Genomic DNA, 25,000 nt, shown 5'->3' on the forward strand with positions numbered 1-25,000 from the left:
CCACATCTCTGACTTCAAAACAAATTCAAACAGCTAGCATGGCCTGGAAGGTCACTCTGGAAGACGGGGAAAAGTGAGCTTGTTTAAAGATTAATCAATCTCAGCCTTGGCCAGGCAAGCGATATCTACAGCGGTGGTTCTCAAACTTTTGTCAAGGACCCCCAAAATTATATGTATTTCGCCGCGGAACCTCATCTCAAAATATGTTGTTCCAGGGACCCCCAGAAGCAAAGATTCGCTTAAAAATATATATTCAAAGGTTTGCACAAATGTTCAATTTTTTTTTAAATAGCAGATCTACAAGCTCATAGGGCTATGAGCTTGTAGATCTGCTATTTTTGAATAGCCAAAGTATTATTGTGATGCTATATTAACACATTTAGCTGGAGACCCCCTGGAACCCCCCCAAGGACCCCTGGGGGTCCCCGGACCCCACTTTGAGTACCACTGATCTACAGTATAATCTAAAGCCATTCCACCAGACCTGCCAACCATTAAGACCGATGAACAAGCGCAGAGCCACGTCGCTATTATGTCAGTCTTGGCAACATAGACTGTCACATATAGGCATTATCACTTTGTATATACAGTATGTTATGGCTATGAATATGTTGCTATACTGTAATTCTATATCTGCTGCTATACTGTATATCTGCTGTGTTGTCTCTACTTGGTAAATGGTAAATGGTGCATTTATATGGTGCTTTTATCCAAAGCGCTTTACATAGATTGTGCATTACATTCACCCTAATCTCTCAAGAACAGATTCTGCACTGCGTTAGAATCTGTCGTGAAGGCTCGTCATAACATGTACACACTGGGCTACAAGTGGGCGTGCCTTCAGATCAGGAAGCAGGCCGCGCTTTACCCAATCAAATGTAGTGGGCGGGATTCACATGTCCGTCGATCTTTCCCCCTCGAAACAAACCCAAACTAATTTAACAATAGCGTCCGCGGAGCAGACAAAACCACGGAAAGATATTCACATTTTAACTTACTCTTTCATCATAGAAACAAGTGGGCTTATAACCAAAACGATCCATGTTCTCTGGGAGAAGTGGTGTTAGTGTTCCGTGTAGAAATATTCTTAGTGGGAATGAAAACATAGTGGCACCCACCGGAAGTGAAAGCTGAAGGCAGACCTAAACCCCGGTTTCCTTGTGCACTGGCGTTACGTTTTCTTCCGCCCAGAGCCAACAGACATAGAACAAACAGCAGAGGGCGCTGTTTTTCATTTTCAGTTGGCGATGGGTTCCCAGATTGCATTCACCCATTCACACACACATTCACACACCGATGGTGGAGGAAACCATGCAAGGCACCAACCTGCTCATCAGGAGCAATTAGGGGTTCAATGTCTTGCTCAAGGGCACTAACTCTGGGGGAGCCCTGGATCGAACTGGGAACCTCGCGGTTCTCCGTTCGGCCGCTCTACCGGCCACTCTACCCCTGACTGAGCCACTGCCGCTCTTACTTGCACAAGACATTGTGATATTCTGCCCCCCTTTATTTTGGGACCATCTGTACCTTGCATGCACTATGTTTGACATTGTGTCATGTCGTCTGACTTTGTTTCCTTTGTTTCTGTCTCTAGAGAGCACAGAAGTCCTGACGTCACTCGTTCATCCCCTGGTTCGTAAGGTAATTTCTCTATGGAGAATAACATTGGGTCATCTTAGAATCGTCTCATATAAGAATTGTGGTCCAAAAATAAACAAACTGTCTCGGCGATATTGTCAGGGAGGTGGCTCTGTATCGGTTATGATAGTCAGTCACTTATAGTTTATACAGTCTGTTTCTGGCGAAAATGGAACTAATTCGGCGGAAGTAACATTAGCGTTTTCTCACCGTCAGTTGATGCTTCATATCAATAAGAGTCAAACCGCCGGGATCATTTGTTTATTTTTGGAAACACAGTTCTTATTTGACGCGATATTAAACACGTCTATGGGCATTCAGAACGGGGGGTGGAAAACCGCGAACCAGGTAGGATGTGTAAATTACGTCAGACTTCGGTGCTCTATTATTTATGACAATTGTTTTAAACTGCAAAACGTTGGGAGCTTGTACAATTTTTTTTTTACGCATCCCTTTATACCTGTAAACTTGTGATGTGACAATAAACCTGATGTTGAAGTCTAAAGAGGACTAAACACACATCAAAGCTTTGCCAGGACTTTTTAAAGCGAACATTTGCAAAGAGCAAAGATTTGAGTTACAAAAAAACAAAACAAATATTTGCACAAATGCTCATAGCGCGGCACTCGGTGCAGAGCCAAAAAAATCTAAAATAACAGAGATGCGTTCCCGGATTGAATGGGTTATAGTCAAGGAAAAAAGCAGTGTAGGAAGGTGTTCTTTGGTTAAAAAAGGGGAGAGGCCTTCAGAGTCGGCACTCTTAGTCTTCCAAGGCTAGTTCATCCTTGAACACATTAAAAAACATGTTTCGGACTTTATGAACCTTTTCAGGACATGCCCAGAAGAAGGCCATTGAACATCTATTGAGAACATTGGAAGAAAAGGTGAAAGCTGTAACGTCACAGGTTAACCTCTGAAAGGCTCAGAAAGTGCTGGGAAAAAATTATGCATTCTCAAAATATGCACAAACTGGTAGAATCAATTCCAGATTGAACGCAATCACGTTGACTTTCTGTTAAACCACCGTTGACCTTGAATATAATCACATACTGTATGTGGTATGTGGTATAAAACATACTGTATATGGTGTATGTGGTATAAAACATACTGTATATGGTGTATGTGGTATAAAACATACTGTATGCCGGTGTATGTGGTATAAAACATACTGTATGTGGTGTATGTGGTATAAAACATACTGTATGCCGGTGTATGTGGTATAAAACATACTGTATGTGGTGTATGTGGTATAAAACATACTGTATATGGTGTATGTGGTATAAAACATACTGTATATGGTGTATGACTGTATGTGGTATAAAACATACTGTGTAAATGGTATGTCGTATAAAACATCTGAGGGAAAGTGTATGTAAAATATCTGCAAATAACTGGTAAAACGTATAAAACATATTTAAAACCTTGGTTCTACCAGGGGCTGCGTGCACGGTGACTACAGTTCTCAACGGACCTGAACATTAAGGCCCGGCCATAACTGGGCCCTACTGGGCCCTACTGGGCCGGCCCGGCAAATTCTACCATTATGCCAACGTCCCCTCACACATGTAAACGCGTCCATGGCAGGCAAAGAGTTAACGTCCTCAAAGTCACGCATCCAACAAGCTTTGAACTGAGCATACTGGACCTTCCGTTCCAGAGATAATGGCCAAAACATCTTGAAATAGGCCACTTTCGCCCCTTTTCGATCACCGATTTTCAATTGAGTTTTGGCCATGGTCACCCGTTTTTCTTTAATAACACGGGCTAGGAAGGTCGGACGGGGACTACTTGACACCTGAGTAAAGTTCACATTGAGCTGCATCCAACACATCCACTGCTATTTCCGTCGGCCTTACCGTTAGGCCGCTAGGGGGCAGTTGAAGCCTCACGGAACAGACTAATTAGCATAGATTTTGGGCCCGGCCTGGCCCGGCCCGAAAATGTCGGGTCGGGTCGGGTTCGGTCAGAATTTGAGAACTCTAACAGGGACAGTATGCACGGGGACAGCTTGCACGGGTGCATCGTGCACGGGGACAGCGTGCAGCGAGAGGCTGCTAGTGGAGGATAGAAGGAGTGACGTCATATAGTGTTGAGAACGTTCTGACCTGTAATAATGCCATTCTTGTCTTTAGGCTCCGCCCAGCTGACTCTGAGTGACGTGTCCAGGATCTCAGTGAAACTCAGGTGACCCACAGGACCGGGAGCTGAAAAACACACACACACACACACACACACACACACACACACACACACACACAGCAGTTACACTTCATGACTGTGTGTTTTTCCACAGTCCATACATTTTGTCAATGCAGGTGTATGTGTTTGTGTAATATGTTGGATCTGTCTACAAGGGACATTCTTCTCCCAACGAACACGCATACACACAGAAACAGACACACACACACACACACACACACACACACACACACACACACACACACACACACACACACACACACACACACACACACACACACACACACACACACACACACACACACACACACACACACAGAGAAGCAGACACAAACCTCTTTGTAGACTTGAGTCTACAGGCTATAATCTGCTGCTCGCTGAACCCTCACACATCTAATCACATCTGCATTGACAACACACACACACACACACACACACACACACACACACACACACACACACACACACACACACACACACACACACACACACACACACACACACACACACACACACACACACACACACACACACACACACACACACACGCCTGTCATTTCTCATTGCATTCATGCCTCCCTTACCCTTCTCCCTGTAGAGCGATTAAGCCATTCATCTGAGACATTCAATAAAAGACAACATGCACGCACGCACACGCACACACACACACACACACACACACACACACACACACACACACACACACACACAGACAGACAGACATGCACAAAGCTATTATCAAACAAGAATTACACCCACCATTAACCCTGCCACACACGCCCAATCAATACCTGTCTGTGTTTGAGTGTGTGTGCTTGCGCGTGCGTGCACGCGCATGTGTGTGTGTATGCATGTGTGCGCGCGTGCATGCCTTCTAATACCTCTATCCCACAGGATAATTACAAGTTGGTAATGATTGCTTGCTGCCTGTAGGCTATTGTGTTCATTTGATGGTACGAGGACAAAGTGTGTACACACATGTATGTGTGGAGAACCCATTATGTTTGTCCACGGAACAGTAGCCTATAAATATGTCTGTAAACACGTGAATCAATGTCCTTTTGCCTTTTAAATAGAGGGAGAAAGAGAGAGAGAGATAAAGAGCTGTTAAAATGGAAATGAGTGCACCCTATCGTTCAAGGTTTCTTTATTGTTATACAGAGAGATGCGGCAGTAGCTCAGGAGGTATGAGCGTCCGCTTGGGATTTCGAAAGGTTCCCGGTTCGATTCCCCGGCCTGGGTTAGTGTCCCAGTGTCCTTGAGCAAGACACTTAGGGCGCCTATTTTGCGCCCAAGTCGCGCTATACCCACTATTTGGGGATTTTGCATCGCGCAAGGGGCGTTTCCCGTGGCCGAGTTGCTATCTTCCACCACCAGCCTTGTCCCTAAAACACCTGCGCTACACCCCTTACATTATGCATAGGTGTGGTTTGGGCGTTACATTAACACAATTACCGCCTATCCCGAGATATCTTGGGATCGGCTTTTTATGTGGTTTAATAACGATTGCGGTAAAAATAAATCTCTTCCCATGACGCTTTCGACCCATCCTATGAGAAAATGTCCGACAGCCGTTTCCGGTTCGGTTTTTATCTTGAAAAAACATTTTTTTCCTGTTTTTGGCTAAACATCATGGTTTTCACACGGTTTAAAAAACGAATGGTAAGCTCCGGTTGTATTTTCTTTTCTTTGATCGACAAACAGTTATCCTCTTTGTGTTTACAAACGATCTGATAGCCGATCGGATGCTAAGCTAATCTAAGATGGCCGGTGGGGAGAGGCGGAAATCACGTCACAGCCAAATGGATATGACGTTTGCAGCCTGTTTGAGCCGCTGAAATCACAGAAGAAGAAGAAGAAAGAAAAACCTAAACACTATGAGGGCTCGTAATGTACGTCCGTCGTCGTTGTTTATAAACACCATCGGATCGCAGATTTTAATGGATATACATTTTTTGTGACCGGTTCAAAAGGTTATAAAACTCAAATGTCTGGCAATGGGTGAGTATATTATGAATAAACTCTGGCGGTGAATGTGCTAATTAAACCAATCAGTGTGCCAGGTGCCATTGCCTTTAACTAATTGACCGCCAATGATGTGTTTTGATGTGTACTGGTGTTTTCGGTGTTTATGCTAGATGGCGCTCTTCACTAGCCTATGAGTCATCATTTGACTCCCAGTGAAGCAGGAGATCACGTGATCACAAAAAAGAAACAGCCACTTTAACTTCCATTCTAATGGATTTGGAAGAATGCCTTTTTCTCTGCTTTGATTGCTTTCTGTTGCTTTTTTGGCGAAAACAGCCTACATTCAACTGCCAATAACTATGGAATGGACTAGAGCCTTCTATTAGAGAGTTGCGCCAATGAGGGGTCAGAAACAGCGTCGGTCACGTGGTTCATGTAACTGGAAATAGTGACAAGGAGCCGTCGACTTCAATGCATTCCATGAACTTCCGGTTTAGGGATTTGTCACTATTCGCCAATAGACGGCTATGTAGAAGACCTGGCCCGAAGAAGTGAACGGAGTTGGTGTAACTCTCTAATAGATGGCACTGGAATGGACCAGCCAGTGTTGCCAGATTCTGTGAGAGAAACAAGCAACCAGGTCTAGGAAAACCAGCCCAAAAGAAGCGACTATGGGCCACATGTGCACTTTAACATATACATCAGCTATTTGAAAATAGCAGATCTACAAGCTCACAACGCGTCGCGATGGGACACGTTGTGAGCTTGTAGATTGGCTATTTTCAAATAAAATCTTGCGGGGAAATTATAAAAAGCAGATCTGGCAACCCTGGGACCAGCACCCCCCCGATTGGTGGATGGACCATTGTGAAGAATAATATTGTATGATTTTTCAAAGGTTTGTGAAAACGCTCTGAATCGCTGGCAAGGGCTATAGACGATGTTTTACTCTTGAAGTCAATGAGTTAAGAGCATGGTTTCCTCTGCTGTTGGTGTGTAAATGTGTGTCTGTGAATGTAAAGTGCTTTGGATGTAAGGCGAAGAGACAGAGAGACATGGAGCTGATTGATGCTCTGATACATTACAGATCACAGGAGAGTTCAGTCAATTGTTCTTTGTGGTGTATTCCTCTGTTATTGGCATATCACAGCGCATGTGTGTGTGTGTGTGTGTGTGTGTGTGTGGGGGTGTGTGTGTGTGTGTGTGTGTGTATGTGTGTGTGTGTGTGTGTGTGTGTGTGTGTGTGTGTGTGTCAGTGTTGATTTTGTCGACTAAAACTATGACAAAAAATGTTCGTCGACTACCTTTTTTCACTGACGAAAAAACAAACATAAAAACTAAATAAAAACAATGCTACGATGACTAAAACTAAGACTAAATATATTGACAATTTCGTCAACAAATAAAAACTTGACTAAAATGTTAGTGAGGGACTAGTGGAGAAGAGATCCAGTAGAACTAAAAATGTTATGTTTGGTTGCGCTCGGGTGTTGCATGCTGAAAATAGCAGATCTACAAGCTCACAACGCGTCGCGCTGCGACGCGTTGTGAGTTTGTAGATCGGTGTATGTGTGTGTGTGTGTGTGTGTGTGTGTGTGTGTGTGTGTGTGTGTGTGTGTGTGTGTGTGCGCGCGCGCGCGCGTGTGTGTGTACATACTGTCCTCGTGCGTCTGCAGCAGGGTGGGGGTGCTCCGGGGGCCGTCGCCGGGCGTGGTGAAGCAGAGGGCGGAGCCAAAGTACCAGGTGAACTTGCTCAGTCCGCTGACCAATCCCGTGTGGCGAGAGCCGGGGTAGTCCGGGGTGATGGTTACTATGGTTACGACCTCTGGAGACTGCTCCGGCCACAGCAGCAACTGTTACCGGGGGATCAGAGAGAGAGAGAGAGGTGCTGAGGTGAGGCGTAATCCTAACACGTTCAACATTCATAAGATGCTGTTTGTGGGGTTCAACTCCACACAGAGGAGGCATGATGCTGCAGAGTTTGCACGGCAAAACAAACACCTAACAGTGCCTCACAGCTTTAATACATTAAGATCTGAGACCGATTAAAAGTCTCTTCTAAATCCTAACAGTTTTCCGAAAAACGTATGTTTCTATATCAGTAGTGCTCAAACTTTTTCCAAAAATGATAATGCCAAAATTATATGTATTTAGCCGCCGAACCCCATCTAAAAATATTTTGTATCAGGGACCCCCAAAAGCAAAGATTTGAGTTAAAAAAAAATCACACAAAGATTTGCACCAATTAAAAAGAAATAGCAGATCTACAAGCTCATAGCGCAGCACGAAGTGACGCGCTATGAGCTTGTATATCTGCTATATTATAGCCTAAGTATAAAATAATGGTTAAAGTGGTTAAAATATAGCTAAAATGTAAAATGACACAGATGCTTCCCCGGTTGTAATGGGTTAATACATTGTGCAAGTTCATTATTGTGATTCAATAAGGCTGGCTGTAGGCTATTAACCAAAACCCAAAAAGTCATTATTTGAGACAGCCTTTCTCAAACTGAAGGATTTGCGCTATAGGCCAGTACGTAGGCATTTGATAAATCTTTTCAAATTAGCCTGCTGCCACCCAAGGACCCGGGTGTCATAAATGTTTCATATCAGCCAAGAAAGAAAAATCACCTCACAGCATTGACAAAACAATGCTCAACTTGTTTCTCCAACTTTAGATTCTCTGCATTTGAGCAAACTAAGTACATTTACTCAAGTACTGTACTTACGTAAAATGTTGAGGTACTTTTACTGTACTGGAGTATTTCCAATTGCCTATACTTTTACTTCTACTCCACAAGATTTAAGAGGCAAATTTACTTTTACTCCACTACAATTATTTGAAAACTTTAGTTACTAGTTACTTTGCAGATATAAATTATTACATTATAAAACATACATTAACCACTTTAGCCCTATTTTATACCTGGGCCTTTTGAAAATAGCAGATCTACAAGATCACGACACGTTGTGAGCTTGTAGATCGGCTATCTTCAAACATTTTAGTACTTTTACTTTTGATACTTTAAGTACATTTTGATACCAATACCTTTGTACTTTTATTCAAGTACATTTTGAATTCCGGACTTTTACTTTTAACAGAGTACATCTACATTGCAGTATTGATACTTAATAATAAGTAAAACATTTGAGTACTTTTTCCACCACTGGCTATGTATGCAACTAGTTGTAGAGAAGTCCAGTAAACAAAATAGTCATACTACTTATCATAACATTATCATATCATAAATGCAAGCCAATGGCTCATTATTTGTTCAAAGAAAAACAAAGACAGAATTCAGAGAAAAGACAAATATGCAGGAGACTACGGGTCAAAATAAAAACAACACAACTCCCAACTCCCATATAATGATGAAAGATCCATCTGCCTCTTGCTGATCTTAATTCATATTCAGCACCACATTGTTTCACTTTGCATTATTGCTTTAGCCCCCCAAAACAACTCATTGAAAACCATGCGCTCACATATTCATAACGTGAGAGAGAGATAAGCCACGGGCAACACTGTGAAGTCCTTTCCATACCGTTCAATCTCAACCCGTGATGATAACGGGGGCAGAAGCAGAATGTGCATCAGAGTTCAGAAGGTATTGGCGATATAGGTTTTAATAAGCAGTGCATGTTGACAGGTCTTCTGCATAATATTTGTCTGACATTTGGGAGATGATGCCAAGGATGTACTTGTGAGTACTGGAATATCCTACTCAAGTAGAGGTACTGTTAATTTACTTAAATATTACTCAGGAAGAAGTAAGATTACTCAAGGAAAAGTACTACGGTATAGAAGCTCTTTTGAAGATTATCTGAGTTGATTGAGACACCACCACCACGCACGCACGCACGCACGCACGCACGCACGCACGCACGCACGCACGCACGCACGCACGCACGCACGCACGCACGCACGCACGCACGCACGCACGCACGCACGCTGACCGCACACGATGACCGCACACGCGCACACGCACACACACACACACACACACACACACACACACACACACACACACACACACACACACACACACTTACTTTGTGATAGTGAGTTAGTTTCACCTCTGGTCATTGTAATGCTAGTCACTTGGTTCTTCACTGGGTCTTACTGTACATTTACAAGTAAAGAACATTATTGTACATTTACAATTACATTATGTCACTGTACTGTACGTTTAAAGCTTTGTCTGGTAGAAATATAGACAAAGCTTCATTTACCATGGGGAAAGGCCAAATCGAAGCTCTCTGGTATGTAAACAGATTTGTCCCACATTTGCATGTTAATAGCGCTGTGTATTTACGCATTATATTATAAGTGCCAAATGGTGTGAGGATACACACATTTCACATGGTTAAATATGTGCAGGCATGTGGAACCCAGCCAGGCCTGTATCTTCAACAAACAACGACGTCAACAACATGAATAATGGTAATGAAAGTTGAAATAAATAATGATGCGATGGGGATCAACGGTTTGCGGTTCTTTAGAACTCTACAGTTGAAAGTGTGACATTTGCATTGGCCTTGCATTTGAAGTGTCGAGGCTTTTAATAGCATCCGCTTGGGAAGCGGATGAATCTGTGAGCTCATTATTTATTTGCTCTGGCAGATACGTCTCACTCTCTGGCCCCCGTCCCGTTCAGACAGATGTCCGGTCAACCTGGCTCGAGCAGGGCCAGCCAATCAAACACGTTTATGTAATATCGGGCGGGTTTGACACGATGACTGCAGATCCATCCAACGCAACGCACCAGGCTCACGAAACTCAGATCAAACCGGGAAATTATAGACAGTATTGATCAAATATTAATCTAGAGTCTGTTGCATTGCCGTTTTCCAGCCACAAATGTTTTCAGAAGCATATTTTGGTGTACTGTAAAGTTACAGTAAAGTTTGTAACAGTGTTGATTTCACTGACTAAATAAAAACTAAGATATGATGACTAAAACTAAGACTAAATATATTGACAATTTCGTCAACAAATACAAACTAGACTAAAATGTTAGGGAGGGACTAGTGGAGAAGAGATCCAGTAGAACTAAAAGACAAGTCAAGACAATTTGGTTGGACTCGGGTGTTGTGCTGATAATAGCTGATTTTACACTTGGTTGCATGGTGAAAATAGCCGATCTACAAGCTCACAACGCATTGCAGCGCGACACGTTGTGAGCTTGTAGATCTGCTATTTTCAGCATGCAACCAAGTAAAATCAGCTATTACGACGCCATCCAGGCACCGCCAAAATACTTTTTACTCAACTAAATCAACTGTAGATTTAGTCGACTATAATCTTATGATATTTAATCGACAAAACTAGACAAAAACTAAGACATTTCAGATGACTAAAATATGACTAAAACTAAATCAGAATGTGCTGTCAAAATCAACTTTGTAAACCAGTTTGTGAATTGGTCATCTTGGTGATGCCAGGCCTTTGAGCCGCATGATGAAAAGAGTGGGGAACTGAACCAGTATATAAGGCACCACTCCACTGTTGTTATTTCCACTTCAACGTTACAGTATATCTACGTGAATCATGTCAGTGTCTTTGAAGTTGTCGGCCATTCAAATGTCAGCAGCGTTACCGAACTGGAAAAAAGTAACTAGTTAAGTTACTAGGTAGTTAACCGCAAAAAAAGTAGTAAGTCGGTCAGTGTCAAATCAGAAGAAATCAGAGCGATAAAAGAGATCATATACAAGTTCCCCGTGGCGCAGGCCTTCTGTGTGCTTTCCTCACTGCATTGAGGAGCATAATACTGAGCTATAGTATTCACTGTATTGTATGTAATCACTGATCTGTGGGGGGATGAGATGAGAAGAGGCTTTGCTTCATATCCTCTCTTAATTAATATTATTATCTACTGGCCTCTACCCAGCACAACGCACACGCACACGCACAGACGTGCATGAACAGCTGTTAAAATGGAAGAGTATGAGTGCACCCTATAACCCTAGGTCCATGGTTTCTTTATTGTTACAACTAACAAGTAAGACTAATGAGTAAGACTTCCTTCATGAGCCTGGTTGTCTGGGGGAAGTAGCTATTTAGCAATCTACCGCCAATGGCTCTGAGGCTATGAAGCCACTGGCCACTTTGTAGCATCTGAAACGGTCCGTGTTTGGCTTGGCTAAGATCATTGATAATAGAATAAAAAACGCCAGGGCGCTCGCCTGGGAGCGCCGTTCAAGGCACCTGACTTGAGGAAAGCACCGGCGTGCCGCATGCACGTGCGAGCGCAAGGAAAATGCACCAGCGCCATGCCACGCTGCTGGAGCTTCCAAACATGTGGCGCTCCAATTATTAACAGTTAAAGATGGGGCGCCCGCTGGCCTAGCGGTCCAGGTGCATGCCACATATCGGCTCTGATGCAGCCCGACAGCGTGTCGCGGGTTCGAATAGTCGATCCCGACGACCTTTTGCTGTGTGTCACTCCCCATCCCTCTCTCCCTGTTTCCTGTCCTATATCTTCACTGTGATATTATCAATAAAGGCAGAAACGCCCATAATAAATGTATACTAAAATAGGAAGAAAAAACATCTTTGTGGACACGCTTTATTGATTAACGTTTCTCGACTAAAAACTCTTCTTCAGAACGTTTTTAGTCGAAACGCTAATCAATAAAGCCTTGACTAGGAGCTCCGTAAGCTTTTAGTGAAGTGCAGACTTCAATTTTTTGAATTACCTTGTGCTTTATGTTGGTCCTACTGTACCCTCCAGTGGATGATATGCCAGTCCTATTTTTCTTTTATAGGATCTTTGATAAACCTGCAAGCTTTGCTGACACAACGACACACATCGTAAAATTCCCAGATGCAGGATCAAAGATCACATCCACTGATGCGCTCGGATGTCCACACAACCCTCTGCATTGCTTTGCAGGTGAGGAAGTAAAGTTCCCATACCAGTCAGGATTGGGGCCCGTACAAGACTTAGGCATTTGATAAATCTTTTCAAATTAGCCTGCTGCCACCCAAGGACCCGGGTGTCATAAATGTTTCATATCAGCCAAGAAGAAAAATCACCTCACAGCACTGTCAAAACAATGCTCACTTGTTTCTCCAACTAGATTCTCTGCATTTGAGTATAGGCTGTGTATGCAACTAGTTGAAGAGAAGTCCAGCAAACAAAACAGTCATACTACTTATCATAACATTACCATATCATAAATGCAAGCCAATGGCTCATTATTTGTTCAAAGAAAAAGACAAATGTGCAGGAGACTACGGGTCAAAATAAAAACAACTCCGATAATCAAAGATCCATCTGCCTTTAAAACCTACCTTGTATCCCTGGTTGATGCCATTGATGAACTGCTGTGGAGGAGGGTTCCACGTGAACCGGATGGTGGTGGAGTTCATCGCTACGACCTCCACCTCCTGGGGGGGCGCTGTTGGAACTACACACACACACACACACACACACACACACACACACACACACACACACACACACACACACACACACACACACACACACACACACACACACACACAGACAGACACACATACAGACTGTATTTAGACATTGGGCCCTATTTAAACCATCTACGGTGCAAGTTATAAACCGCATTTGGGAGCGTCCAACTCCTCTTTCGCTCATTAAAGAGTATGGGGTTGTATTTAGTCTCTTTGTCTTCTCCCACTGCCTAGAAGAGTCAGGTGCACCTGGCCTCCACAGATACAAGTGATGTGTGTGTGTGTGTGTGTGTGTGTGTGTGTGTGTGTGTGTGTGTGTGTGTGTGTGTGTGTGTGTGTGTGTGTGTGTGTGTGTGTGTGTGTGTGTGTGTGTATTATATGGTGATTATAGTCTAAAGGGGTTTATGCTGATGCTGGCGAGGCAATGAGCAATAACCGCACTGCAGCATTATGGGAATGCCCTTTACATCTTCTACCTGAGTCAAAGAGGGCACACACTTGTGTGTGCGTGTGTGGAAAAATAAAACGTAAAGAAACAGAAAGTTGACGTAAAAGGAGAAAAAAAAGGATAATATATAATAAGAGAGAGAGAGGGAGAGAGAGAGAGAGAGAGAGAGAGAGAGAGAGAGAGAGAGAGAGAGAGAGAGAGAGAGAGAGAGAGAGAGACTGTCTTTGTGCTTTTTATACAGTATAGGGCACTTTCAATTGCCTTGTCGTTGAAATGTGCTATGCTATAAATCAATTACAACCTCTGTCACCCATGGTGTTGCCCATGGTGTCCCCCAGGGCTCGGTGCTTGGCCCTCTCCTGTTTATTCTCTACATTCTCCCCCTCGGACAGATCCTTCGCCCCCCGTTTCCACTGCTACGCCGATGACACACAGACCTCCCCTCCACAACCATTACTGCTACCAGCCCCTCCACCCTCACCACCTGCCTGACTGACATTAAAACCTGGATGCAAACAAACGTCCTGAAACTCAACTGCAATAAATCTGAAGTCGTCATTTTTGACGGCTCCATTGTCACCCCTTCACCAAAGTCCGCAACCTTGGTGTCATCGTGGATCCCAACCCCCTCTCCTTCCAGTCCCACCACGTCAACCAGATTACCAAAACAGCCTTTTACCACCTCCCAAACATTGCCCTCCTCGTCCCACACTATCCCAAAGTGCTGCAGAGACACTCATCCATGCCTTCATCACATCCACTACTGCATCTGCAATAGCCTCCTATACGGTGCCAAAATTCTCAAAAAACTTCAATATGTGCAAAACTCTGCTGCCCGCCTCCTCACCAGAACCCGATCCAGAGACCACATCACCCCAGTCCTCCACGACCTTCACTGGCTCCCAGTCAAACACAGAATAGATTTTACAATACTGATCACCACCTACAAGGCCCTCAACAACCAGGCTCCCCGCTACCTCTCTGACCCTCTCCAACGTCAAATATTGATATCAGTAAAAGACGTATGTACGCTACACAGACAGACAGACAGACACACAGATTTAGTGATGTTAAAGATGCTCTGCTGTGCTGACTGTACTCCTGAGACCTGACACATCCTCACACAGCTTTGTGTGTGTGTGTGTGTGTGTGTATGTGCGTGTGTGTGTGTGTGTGTGTGTGTGTGTGTGTGTGTGTGTGTGTGTGTGTGTGTGTGTGTGTGTGTGTGTGTGTGTGTGTGTGTGTGTGTGTGTGTGTGTGTGTGTGAGGGAGAGAGAGAGAGAGAGAGAGAGAGAGAGAGAGAGAGAGAGAGAGAGAGAGAGAGAGAGAGGGGGTGAGAGAGAGGATGGGAGAACAGAAATGTTTTCCCAGACTAACACAGAGTTTATCCTGGAGAGGAGAGGAGAGGAGAGGAGAGGAGAGGAGAGGAGAGGAGAGGAGAGGAGAGGAGAGGAGAGGAGAGGAGAGGAGAGGATAATGTCAGATTCATTGCAGCCTCTCTCATTAAACCACATTAGAATAATTAACGAGCCTAACTGCCTTTTCCAACTCCATAAACCTGTCACAAAGTCTTGTAATAACGAGTGTGTGACTTTTGTGAGAGCGTGTGTGTGTGCGTGTGTGTGTGTGTGTGTGTGTGTGTGTGTGTGTGTGTGTGTGTGTGTGTGTGTGTGTGTGTGTGTGTGTGTGTGTGTGTGTGTGTGTGTGTGTGTGTGTGTACTGTATGTGCATGTGTAATGAGGATGGAATGGGAGTGCAGCTGAGACCGTCTTTGATGATAAAATAATAATATAGTATCAAAGTAAACGTCGGCAAAGTAACAGCATGTTTAAACAAGACTCTGATCCAAGATTGAATTGTGATCAATCAGTGAGTCGTTTTTCAAGATATCTTGTTTGTGATCAAAGCGTCAGATGGTGGCTGTGGCCTATTAGTGCAAAAAAAGAATAATCCCCAAATAGCTTATAATAAGTCTTGGCCTTGGAGCGACAGACACTGCCATCTTTACTGCTAGTAGGATTAACCCATTAACACCAGGAAAGCATCTGTCATTTTAGATTTTAAAATGACAGATTTAACCATTATCTTATACTTTGGCTATTCAAAAATAGCAGATATACAAGCTCAGAGTGCCGCGCTACGAGCTTGTAGATCTGCTATTTTTTGACATTTTTATTTTTGAAAATCTTTGATATATATATATATTTTTTAACACAAATCTTTGCTTCTGGGGATTCTACAAATGTCTTCTAAATCCTAAAACGTATTATGTTGCTATAATCAGTGGTTCTCAAACGTTTTTATGTCAAGGGCCACCACAAAGATATGTATTTGGCCGCGGACCCCCATCTCAAATATGTTAAAAAATATATATATTCAAAGATTTGCAAGATTAAAAAAAAAAATGCAGATCTGCAAGCACATAGCACGGCATGAGCTTGAGCTTGAGCTTGAGCGCTATGAGCTTGTATATTTGCTATTTTTGAATAGCCAAAGTATAAAATAATGGTTAAAGTGGTTACACAGAAAAACAAAACAAAAAACTAGTGTGCTTCTGCCTACAGCCCATTGTGAGAACGGCCTCTCAACAAGGGCTCTGCCCTAGATACTATTTTCGATTTAGTTTCATTCACATTATTGATTTGTACATTCATGCAGTCTGCGGAGTGGACTGGGTTGACTAATGTTAGTGTTTGAAAATCGGCACGTTTAGCTGTAAAGATGATGTACAGCGCAGGGGTCCCAACCTGTGGTTGGCAGACCTTTGAACTGAAGGGCCGCGGCGCATTTGTTGGTGGTGCGCAGTGATGGAAAGTAACTAAGTACATTTACTCAAGTACTGTACTTAAGTACAATTTTGAAGTACTTTTACTTTACTTGAGTATTTACAATTTCCAATACTTTTACTTCTACTCCACTACATCTCAGAGACAAATATTATACTTATACTCCGCTACAATTATTTGACAACTTTAGTTACTAGTAGTTACTTTGTAGACTGCCAAAGACGACCTTTACGACATTTTAGTTTTCAGTGGTTTTCCACCAGATGGCGCTGTTCTCTAACACACGAGTGACCATTGTTTGGCAACCGCCATGGGATCGATCGTACTGGGTATATTCTGTCACTAGTTGAAAAGGTGAGGAAAACCAAAAATCGCTGGCAGTGGGCGATTAATTTATGTATTTAATCTGGCAGTTGATATTCAGAAAGGAATCTTTGATATATCAAACCAAAGAAAAAAGTCCCACGCACTGTCTGGAACTTGCAAAAAGGATGCTCTTTATAATTTATTAAGGTCGTTAGACCTTCATCGTTAGACCTTCATCAGGACAAAAAGGTTTTGTCCAGACAAATTTATTTTTGAATGAAGGTCTAATGACCGAAACGTCCCCATTTAATCAAGAGCGTTCTTTTTTAAGTTCCAGACAGTGCAAGGGACATTTTTCTTTGGTTTAATTATCAGTGAATTAAGATTTAGCAAAAGTTCTATAAAGAAGATTATTTTTCTCTCATGCTAGCTTTCGTTGCACTTAATTTCTTTTCGGGGAATTCAACCACCTTTTATTATTTCTTTTACAAATATTACTGCCTCTCAAACTGTCATTCTGTTTTCAGACAGAGCGCTGAGCAACCTCCTACCCAAGCTAAACCTGCCACGGTCTCTATGTCCAGGAGTTCGGCAGGGAAGTTTCACCTGCATCTAGGCTAATCATCGTCCTATCAATGTGTTAATGTAAAGGAGTCTAATGGCAACAACTTGTAACATTATTATTTCAATAACAATATTGTTTTGCTTCAACTTGATCTCTCTTTATCTAAATAAATGCTCCTGCAGTGGTTTGACCCTCTTTGAGCTTCTTGCAAAGCTTGCAAACCGCCTGCATGAAAATCCATGGGCTCTGCTTTGATCTGGTTGAAAACTTAGATGGACTCTTAGATGAGCTCTTAGATGAACTGTTTTCTCTATCGATTAGTCACCCCGTGGAGACTTGAATTCATGGATATTTTTTAGTTTTTGTCGCATTCCTAAGCCAATAATTTGCCGCTCCTACTTTAGTTTAGTTTAGTTTATTTAGCACATAGACATAGTTATAAAAACTAAACGATACATATCAAAGGAAACAAGTTGCTGATGTGCGAGGAAAGGAAGAAGCCGGTGGCCTTATTTGGAATCCTTTCCTTAATGGAAGAGTTCATTACATAGCTTAGATTAAAAGTAAGAACAATACAAAATAATACAAGTTTACAAGGGGAGCAGCAGTGCAATAAAGAAAAACTGCACAAAAGAAGAAAAAGACACAAAAAAAATCGGTAAAGATTACACATCAGAAGTAGCCTAAATCCTCAAACAGATAGCATACGTTAGCTGTTGAGGCTCTCCCAAGGCCAATAAAGCAAAACCATTAGTGTGTGTACACAGTATGTGAGTCTCTGTCGGGTGGAAACCTCACGTTTTGAGCTTGTGGATCTGCTACTTTTGATGCTTTTATGTGACGCTGTAGTATGATCAAGTAGGGCATTAATTTACGAAAAAACAAAACAAAAAGTAAGAATATGGAGAAAGGACGTTATCTGCCCGACAGCAACGATACGATATGTATGAGGGTGAGGGCGCCCACCTCCTTGCAGAGTGTACTCAGTGACAGGAGTGCTGTAGACCCCCAAACCGGCTCCGGTGAAGGCAGCCACCTGGATCTGGTACTGGGTCCAGATGATCAGATCCGTCAGCAGGCAGTAGTTGGTCTCTGGACTGCTTATGTTCTTCTCCTGGTAGTCCCCCGGCAGGCCCGCGAGACGGTACCTGCAGTACACACGCACGCACGCGCGCACACGCACACGCATGCAAGCACACGCACGCGCACACGCACACGCACACGCGCACACACACACACACACACACACACACACACACACACACACACACACACACACACACACACACACACACACACACACACACACACAAAGCTGTTTGATCAAATCACCAGCCAGTATTTCAGTTCTACTGGTTGCTGTGGACTTCAAACATGGTCAAACATGGTGTTTTGCGTTTCAAATTGCCACTCTTCAACAGAGCTGCTGTCTCTTGGCATATCAGACACTTCGGTCTGGTGCTCGTCGGAAGGGAGGATGAATGGCTATTTTTCAGTCCATTCCTCTTTGAATTGCCGATTTTTCACTGTCGACTTTCCTTTCGCTGGCCATTCTGATTCACATTGTATAACTCTAGGCTTCTACTGTAGCTAACTGCTGGCAAAACTAAACTAGCAAACTGCTGCCGATAACTGAAAGTAGCAGCGTAGTGTTGTCATCTCTCCGAATGCGCTTCGAACGACTATCCATCATCGTAATGGAGATGACAGCAGGTGTATGCACCAAACCACATCGCAGACAGAGGAGCAGTCGTACATTCGGAGCAATGGAGACAATGGAGAATTTTTATATGCGCCATGGTAACATCTTGCAGACGATACAAATAATATGTTATGAAAAGTATAATTTGCCCACAGTCAACTTTAAGGGTCACTGCTAGTGGTGTAAAGTAAGTACATTTTGAGGTATTTGTACTTTACTTGGGTATTTCCAATTTCCAATACTTTTACTTCTACTCCAATACATCTCGGATCCAACTATTGTACTTTTACTCCGCTTAATTTATTTGAAAACTTTAGTTACTAGTTACTTTGTAGATTTTGATTATTATTATAAAACATACATTAACCACTTCAGCCCTATATACATTTCGGCCAGTTGAAAATAGCCGATCTACCAGCTCACAATGCGTTGCATGGCCACACATTGTGAGCTTGTAGATCTGCTATTTTCAAATTATGTTTATACATTTGAAAAATTGAAATGGGACATTCGGCATAATGAGTACTTTTACTTTTACTTTTGGTACTTTAAGTACATTTTGATGCCAATGCTTTTGTACTTTTACTCAAGTAAATTTTTAATTCCAGACTTTTAGTATTTCTATATTGCAGTATTGATACTTTTACTTAAGTAACATTTTTGAGTAGTTTTTCCACCACTGGTCACTGCTCCATACTTACAACAATACTTTCAACCTGCAAATTACATTTTTCTCTGTTGAAATAAATCAGTATTGAATTGTCAACAACAAGTTTGTCCAGTAGAAGTTTCCGTTTGCTGAATTTTTCAGCATCTCCGCGAGGTTGCAGGTTCAAACTAATGACATAATATATACCTGTCTGCTCCAAAGCAAGGATGGAGGATGTAATAACACTTACTGTAGATATCACACTTAATCTGAGGGAGCTGAAAGGAATAATAGTCCAAGTGTCAGCACTTTAATATGGTACCTGTTCACTAGCTATTCCACCGGCCTACCGAGCTGAGTCAGCGCTCACGCACCCACTCAAGCAGGCACGCACATAGTATGCAGAGCCCAAGGCTGACAACATCGTTTGCCCTCATTTATCAAAGTGGTGTAGACCAAATAATGGACGTCAAGGCGAGATCACCGCAATTGTCGGCATTTATCATTCTATCATGACTTTGACTTGGATATCTCACGTCTGGTCTGAGGACATGTAGGATTTATGTTCCATCGCAGACATGCAGAGCAGCATTGTCTGACCATCTGACAGGCATCTGGACACGTGTATCCACTCCAAAATGTAACACACTAATAAATAATCCCTGTGAAAATATTACATTTTAAAAAGGCATATATCATGGACATGCACGCCTATTTTATTTCCAAGTGACAATGACAAGCAATTAAAATCTAGCATAGCCTATTTGCAAAGTTACAAGTTAGGTGCTTAATCATTCACCCATTTAAAGTGCTTTAACAGTCATTCAGATAAGATCTGGATCAGACCTAGGCTATACGAGCACTTATGCGAGAGCATTTCCTCGAGTCTCATGCGGAATACATGATTGCTTTATTTTAGTGTAACTCGAAAGCGCAGTGCGCACGTCGGTAATGGGTTAAATCAATATACAAACGTATTCCATTCATTGCGATGTGATTGGTGTCATTCATGTAGGCTGCTAGCCTACTTGACAAAGATTAATACCGTTACGGAACACATGAAAGACTGCTGTTACACAGTTAGGCTTGCAAGTAGGTGCGTGCGCATGTGCATGTGCGTGTGCGTGTGCGTTGTGCGTTGTAAGTGTGCGTGTGCGTGCGCGTGCGCGCGTGCAGTCGGACACAGACACGAAAGGGAGCGAGGCGGCCGGGGGAAACTCTTTCCATACGTTGTTTGGTCGTATTTCGGTTGTTCATTTCATAAAATCGGGGCGTTTAGTGAACATTTAAGGGCGTGTTATTTAAATGACGGTCGCTTTCAGCCGTGAGATTTATCAAAGGACAGACCAAATGTACGCTAGGATTGGCTGTATAGGATTGCTTGATACATTTCACGTGGACGTGGCCGAAAGATCATTCCTGGGCTAGAATTTAAGCTGGTTTGTACACTCCATTGATAATGAGGGCCATGGTGTAGCGGAGACAAGATCAACTTCTCTCTTCCTCCTCCTCTCTCTTTCTCTCTCTCTCTCCACCTGACCTGACCCACTGACACTTTTACTGGGGGAAGAGGGGGGTCTGTGATGCAATGGGGGTGAGGAGTGGAGTGGAAAGGAGTGTGTGTGTGTGTGTGTGTGTGTGTGTGTGTGTGTGTGTGTGTGTGTGTGTACGTGTGTGTGTGTGTGTGTGTGTGTGTGTGTGTGTGTGTGTGTGTGTGTGTGTGTGTGTGTGTGTGTGTACGTGTGTGTGTGTGTGTGTGTGTGTGTGTGTGTGTGTGTGTGTGTGTGTGTACCTGAGCACGTATCCCCGCAGCACCCCGTTGAGCTGTGGTTCAGGAGGAGGTTGCCACTGAACCATGATGGATTGGTTCGTTCGCCCACTGGCTACGATGTTCTTAGGAGGAGAGCTGGGTGCTTCCTCCCTCAGCATCAGTCTGACACACACACACACACACACACACACACACACACACACACACACACACACACACACACACACACACACACACACACACACACACACACACACACACACACACACACACACACACACACACACACACACACACACACACACACACACACACACACACACACACACACACAGAGAAAGAAGAAAGAAAAACCTTCATTAGTCTATCTAGAATCTTTCAGTGGGAGCCAGGACGGTACTGGAGGAGAAGTACTGGAGTGTCAGAAATGTGAAGAGTAATCAACACTTGGCCGGGCAGAGTGGCCGGGTGCCCTGGTTCTGGTTTGTGAGCCAAGATCTCCCATTCAGCCCGAGTGTGGTTGCCCAGACACAAGCCGTGGGTTGTGGCCGTCGGGACGCGAGGAATCCACTGGAGAAATATACAGAGATCTCTGTATCCGTCTGTCTGCCTGTCTGAGGCCCTTTAACTCTTTTAGTGCCATTAAAAAAACATAGTCTAGTTGCCACAGCGCCAATCATAGAATTTTTTTTCTTCACAGCAATCGACCTGCCGATCGCGGTAAAAGACGCAACGGGGTCTTATACACTTGGAGAAAAATCAAACGGCCACGATCGTCCATTCCATATATACAGGCAGTTGAATGAGGTGTGGTTTTCCCCCACAGCAACAGAAAGTAGAGAGAAAAGCGTTTTCTTTTTTTTTAGGAAGTAAACAAGCCAGTACAGTATGATGACATCATATTGATGACATCAGGGTATACTCCATAAATGGGGGATTTGAGGATTTATCGATGTTTTGGGGAAATCACTTCTTGACCACTCTGCCCATCAGTCCCTCACATACTCGACGATATGTACACAGAGTTTGAAGGACGTTCTCGATATACACAGGGTGAAAGTTGTAATATGATTAGTCAACACAGGTTTTATTTTGAGGTACCTACTGGAAATATACCTATTTCCAGAAGGTACTTCAAAATAAAACTGAAGTACCTAACATATTAACATAGAAGTAGGTGAAACTAACTTGACACTATTGAGAAGAAATAAACAGGCAAAACACAAAAGCAAAACAAAAAACAAAACAAAAAACAAATGCTCGAAAAACAAATCATCTCTGCCAATGTACTGATGCTTGAGTGCCAAATCAACAAAACATGGATAAAACAAAAAGGACAAAGCCATCAGGTGCCCAGTTTAGGAAAAAAAAGGAGGAGAAATGTGCAAAAAGATAAAGTCATACAGCACTGCAGCTAGGTCATGTAAAAAAGTAAAGAAAGAAAGAAAGAAAGAAAGAAAGAAAGAAAGAAAAAATGTCATGCAGGGGATGCAGCATTAAGACCTGCAGCCCCACGGGTATGCACGCACGCACGCACGCACGCACGCACGCACGCACGCACGCACGCACGCACGCACACACACACACACACACACACACACACACACACACACACACACACACACACACACACACACACACACACACACACACACACACACACACACACACACACACACACACACACACACACACACACACACACACAGAGAGCACTCTTCCATGATACATCTTCATTTCAACAACGTATGTTAACGCCTACTTAACCTTTCCATAACGTCATATTTCTCTGTTTATCTTCTCCCTCACATTCATCCTACTGTATATACTGCAGAAATCCCAGTCTCTCTCTCTCTCTCTCCCTGTTGTAAATCCCCCTCTCTCGTCCCGGCAGACAGACGACAGTGTGTGACGGCAGCAGATAGTTAAATCACTATTAGTAGAGGATGAGTGAGGCTCTCCACTTCTCATTTACAGTGAGACGGTGTGATACCTTGCTCTCCATCATGCCCTTCTCTCCTCTCCTCTCCTCTCCTCTCCTCTCCTCTCCTCTCCTCTCCTCTCCTCGCCACTACCCCCCTGTGTAACTGGCTGCTGGACTTCCTAACAAACAGACCTCAATCTGTGCGGGTCGGAAATAACAACTCCAACGTCATCTCCCTGAGCACTGGCTCTCCCCAGGGCTGTGTTGAGTCCACTGCTGTTCACCCTGATGACCCATGACTGCTGTGCTAGGTTCAGTACCAACTACATGGTAAAGTATGCGGACGACACGACAGTCGTGGGCCTCATCAGGGACGACAACGACTACAGGGAGGAAGTGAGACAGTCGGTGGGCTGGTGTAACACACACACAATCTGGTCCTGAATGTCAGCAAAACAAAGGAGATTATTGTTGACTTCAGACGGAACCAACCAGCACAGCCACACACCACTCCTCATAAGTGACACTGCAGTGGAGGTAGTGAGTAGCACTAAGTTCCTGGGGGTATACAGATCACGGAAAGTCTGACATGGTCCTCAAATACAGCCTCTCTGGTGAAGAGAGCACAGAAACAGCTGTTCTTTATACGCCGGATGAGAAGAGCCCAACTCCCCCCTCCCATCCTCACTACTTTATCTACAGGGGCACTATCCACAAATCCACAGAGCGCTGCCCTGTAGGTGGCGCCGCCATTGCTGCGGTGTCAGACTCATCAGCTTCTGCTGTGGTTCTGTCCGTCTTGTTGACGTTACTCTTTACCTGCTTGGCTGTTGGAGCAGCCATAAACTACACAGGTTCGTCCCGATTTTCTGTGCATCTTTGTAAAGTTAGTGTTAGTAAAAAGCAGGTAAAAGTGTAACGTGAGCAGTCAGTGACAGCAGCTGAATGACACCGCGCAGCAGCAGCTGACCGAGTCTGACACCGCAGCAATGGCGGCGCCCCCTACAGGGCAGCGCTCCGTGGATTCGTGTATAGAGAGCATCTTGACCAACGGCATCTCTGTCTGGTCTGGAAGCTGCAGTGCATCAGACTGGAAAACTGTGCAGAGGATGGAGAGGAAAGCGGAGAAGAGATTATTGGGACTTCACTGCCCTCCATTAAGGATGCGGCTGACAACCGCTGTCTGACAAGGACTGACCCTACCCACCAACAGACTGTTCACCCTGTTGCCCTCTGGCATAAGGTACCTGTAGCATCGGGAGCAGAACGGCCAGATTCTGCAAGAGTTTTTTTCCCCCCAAGCCATCAGACAGTGAAATAGTCCAGTACAAGCACACATCCAATATCCCCTAAACTTCTTCCTTACATGCTGCTGAAGACTCCTGTGTGCAATATTTCTGTCTCATCATGAACTGATTTTATTATTAGTGGTGTTTCTTTTAGTATTTTAGTTTTTAGTATTGTAGTTTTAGCTTTCTTTTAACTAGTAGTTTTTAGATCATACAGCCAGTGGAACGAAATTGTGTTCATTTATGCATTTCATGCATGTGTTGAACGACAATAAACTATCTATCTACTCCTCTCCTCTCCTCTCCTCTCCTCTCCTCTCCTC

The 25,000-nt window shown here is 43.6% G+C and overlaps 1 protein-coding gene across 1 annotated transcript in view; it reads right to left on the bottom strand.

The window, feature by feature from the left end:
- The window catches only part of sdk1b (sidekick cell adhesion molecule 1b), a 399,597-nt gene that overhangs the window by 84,792 nt on the left and 289,805 nt on the right, over positions 1–25,000 (bottom strand). Inside the window, 5 exon segments of the mRNA XM_080416488.1 lie at positions 3,744–3,842; positions 7,463–7,658; positions 13,103–13,218; positions 18,309–18,490; positions 21,486–21,626. Coding sequence (XP_080272614.1) covers positions 3,744–3,842; positions 7,463–7,658; positions 13,103–13,218; positions 18,309–18,490; positions 21,486–21,626 — 734 coding nt within the window.

The sequence above is a fragment of the Gymnoscopelus braueri genome (assembly GCF_963280865.1).
Source record: "Gymnoscopelus braueri genome assembly, chromosome: 2".
Lineage (NCBI taxonomy): Eukaryota > Metazoa > Chordata > Actinopteri > Myctophiformes > Myctophidae > Gymnoscopelus > Gymnoscopelus braueri.